Genomic DNA, 3631 nt, shown 5'->3' with positions numbered 1-3631 from the left:
CGAGGCGGTCTTTAGGGGCTTCTCGAACTGTTTGCTGCGGCTGGGCGATAACATGGCCAACTACCCGCAGGACCTGGACGACAAGAGAAATCTCCAAACGATCTGCGCGTAGGTCTTTCCTCTCTCCTTCGGGACCGCGGGGTTAGGGGGGAGAAGGGGACTACGGGGCCCACGCAGGGCTGGGCAAGTGGGAGCGAGGTTGGATGGTGGCGGTGGGAAGGGAAGCAAGAGAAGCAACGCAGGGTTTCGGTGCTTTGGGGCTGGATTCTCCGCTCCAGGGTCCCTCCAAGCGCACTGCCATGGGGAAAGGCCGGGGCTGGGCAACAGTGAAGTCCGGAGGGATTTTTTTACCATGTGTTTTCAGTTTTCCCATCCTCGAATCTGGGTGGTGGTTTGGTTTTTTTTTGTTTTGTTCGGTTTGTGTTTTTTTTGTTTGGTTGTGGTTTTTTTTTGTTGTTTGTTTGCGTTGGGTTTGGTTGTTTTGGGGTTTTTTTCCCCTCCTTAGCTGCTCCCTTGTATTCTTTTCCTTTCTCCCCCTTGGCACTGAGGTATTGACATGAGCTGCACGGGGTTCGTTCTCTATTTCCTTATTGCGGCCCTTGGTCACACGCCCACTGGCAGGTTTGGGGGTCCCCCCGGGGGCTCAAGGCAGAGGCAGGCCGGGGGGAGGCAGCTCACCCCGCCCGGGGGCAGCCGGAGCTGAGGAGGCGGCTCCTCGGAAAAGCGAACTATGATTAAAAGGAAACTACCCCAGACACGATCTTAAGCGCTCAGGTGCAGAAGGCTGAAGGCAGAGGGTCCTACCAAGGGGAGGGAAACCTGGAGCCCCCAGCTCCGGCCTCGTCCGCCCCACTTGGGTTTCTCGCGTCCTGGCCAGGGAGGCAGGTGTGGATATTGATTCCGTACGTCTGGGAAAAATAATAATAATTTTTTTAAATTAAAAATAAATCCGGCTGCACGAGATAATGTCTCGTATCCCGTTGCTGTTTTCAGGCACATATTCTTCTCACCGAAAACAAAAAAAAACAACCAAAAAAACCTCAAAACCCAACAAAACAAACACAAGAAACCCCCACAACCTCCCCCCCAAAAGCAAATCAAAACCAAACCAAGCCAACAAACAAACAAAAGAAACCCCAAAGCAGACAGCCAACCCCAAACAAACCAACCAATCAACCCAAACCAAAACCCCAACCAAAAACCAAAATAGACAAAGTTATATTTAGAAACGAGATAAAGTCTTTAGATATAAATAGCTCGGAGAGGAGAGGAGAGGAGAGGAGAGGAGAGGAGAGAGAACTGTATAGCTCTCCTCTCTTCCCACGTAGAGATTTCTGAGCCAAGCTCCTACTAAGGCTACCACATGTAAATGCTGCCTTGCCGTTTACCTTGTGTCCTGCATGAGGAATAAATACCCAGAGGCAGCAGAGTCCTCCTAAGATGTCTCTTGGCCTTGGAGTGCCAGACCAGAGGTGATGCCGACCTGTAAAAAGCAAGACCCTTTTCCCGACCACCTCCCACCACCCGATTGCCTTCTCCCTGTGCCGGGATGTGTGTTGAAAGAAGATGGAGAAAGATTTAATTTTCCTTTGGGAGATGCAATTACAGCAGAAATACTGCAGGAGAGGCACACACTCAGACTCTGGCTTCTCAGTATCTCATTATTTATTACAAATGTAGCAAACATTGGGAGCCTACAACCAGCTTAGAGTGCTCATAAATTAGAGGCTGTAGAACTACTTAAAAAAAATAAATGAAAAAAAAAAATCAGGATTCAAATTTTCAGGCGCCTGCCTGGAGGCGCGGGGAAATACGAAGCAGGAGAGAGATTGGGGGTGATTTTCAACAACCCAGACGCAGAAAGGAAAAGTCCTCCCATCCCCCTCAGGTGGGGGCATTGGGACAGGTCCCGTCCCGGCGGCAAACCCCGGTTCAGTCCCTGTGAAGAAAGGATTTAAAAAAAAAATAATAAAAATAGTAATGAAAAACTTGTGAGGACAGCTGGAAATTATCCTGGGGAAAGAACACATCGAGCCCTGGTTATGGATGAGAAGTGCCTCCCGCCTCTTCCCGCGCCGCGGTTCGGTGCGGGGCGTCCAGGAGGTGAAGATACTCCTCCCTCCTCCCCTTCTCCACGTTCTCCTCCTCCTCCCTTTCCTCCCTCTCTGCCCAGGCAGTCAGGGCCCGTTCCCGCACTGGGGGACTCCTTCTGAGGATTTCTAACGCGGCACCGGGACCCCCCAGGATACCTCCTGCCGCCTGGGAAAAGCGAGGCCTTTCCCACTCCCATCTGCCCGCTCCCACCGGTGACGAAAACCCTTTGGGAAGAGCCCGTGGGCTCCTAGGTTGGCGTCTGCCAGCTGAGGGGTCCACGCCTTCCCCCTACAGGACAAAATCCCCTCCCGTAGAGACGCAGCAAAACAAATCTTTCACCATCCCGCCCCGCCGGGGCTGGTGTGGAAGGCAGGGTTGGGGAAGGGGGACCCCCAAAACTGCAGGTAGCGGCAGCCCCCCCCCGGGGGACCTTGCAGGGGAGCCGGTGCCCATCGCAAAGCTAGGGTGGGTTTGGGGCACGCCGGGGAAGACAAGGGGGCGAGAAAGAGGTGTCTAGGGGAGGGGAAGGCGGGTTTTAGGGCGGGGGAGGCGGTGGCTCCTCCCCGCCGGGCTCTTTAAGGGATGCCCCTTCTTAGCTCGGCCGTCGAGGGCGACGGGCCTGAGAGGGCTGCCCCCCCTCAATCTCCCGGGAAGGTGGGTGCGTGCCTGTTTTGATTCCCGCTGCTCTCCCTCCTTGCAGGTACTGGGATGATTTCCACGCTTGCACCCTCACAGCACTCACCGATTGCCAGGAAGGAGCGACAGACCTCTGGGAGAAACTGAGACGGGAATCCAAAAACCTCGATTTCCAAGGCAGCTTATTTGAACTGTGCGGAGGCGGCAGCGGCGCGGCAACGTCCCTCCTCTCGCCGGCCTTGCCCCTGCTCCTGGCGGCTCTGTGGGCTGCCCTAGTGACCTGGCTGCCTTTCTAGGGGGGGCGAGCACACTCACACCCACACCCTCTCCATGTGCTGGATCTATAGAGGAAGTGTCCATCCGTTGCTTTGGGGACGTTGTGCTTTTCTGTGGTTGATGATGATGATGGTGGTGGTGGTGGCTGATGATGGTGAAACACCCATGTAGGACTGTGGAAGCGTTTTCCCTTTAATTTCTTTTTTTTTTTTTTGGTGTGTTTTATTTGCCAAATGTTACCAAACAGGCAGCGGCGCGCAGCCCAAACCGGACCTCAGCTTTACTACCGCTTCGAATCAAAAATAGAAACAAACAAACAAACAACAAAAAAAATAGAAATAGAAACTCGAGCCCTCGTTGTGCAAAAGCAATCTCAGGAACGGCTCTGGGCCACCTAATGCTAAGGTTGTGATCGGCCGGGATACCTCCCGGCGGGCCACGGGCTCCTCTAAATGTGACAGTGTGCAAGGCGAGAACAAAATCGCAGACAAAAAAATATAAGGCACTGGCGATGAATCCAAGGTAGATGTCCACGTGTGAAGCATCTGGTGAATAATTCACAGTCTCTCATCTTTCCTCCACAGTCGCTTGTTTTTTGGTCATTCCACTGAAAAAAAAAAATATA

General features: G+C 53.2%; 1 protein-coding gene across 1 annotated transcript in view; it reads left to right on the top strand.

Annotated features, from left to right (window-relative positions):
• NRN1 (neuritin 1) overlaps positions 1-3145 on the top strand; it is a 7537-nt gene extending 4392 nt beyond the window's left edge. The window contains exons 2-3 of the mRNA XM_010000916.1: positions 5-108; positions 2795-3145. Of these exons, the coding sequence (XP_009999218.1) occupies positions 5-108; positions 2795-3026 (336 nt within the window). The 3' untranslated portion in view covers positions 3027-3145. The remainder of the gene's footprint in view (positions 1-4; positions 109-2794) is intronic.
• Positions 3146-3631: the final 486 nt, after the last annotated feature.

The sequence above is a fragment of the Chaetura pelagica genome, unplaced genomic scaffold (genome assembly GCF_000747805.2).
Source record: "Chaetura pelagica isolate M959 unplaced genomic scaffold, ChaPel_1.0 scaffold104, whole genome shotgun sequence".
In the NCBI taxonomy this organism is placed as follows: domain Eukaryota; kingdom Metazoa; phylum Chordata; class Aves; order Apodiformes; family Apodidae; genus Chaetura; species Chaetura pelagica.
The sequence above is the reverse complement of the archived record's forward strand: the minus strand, read 5'-3'. Positions and strand labels throughout refer to the sequence as shown.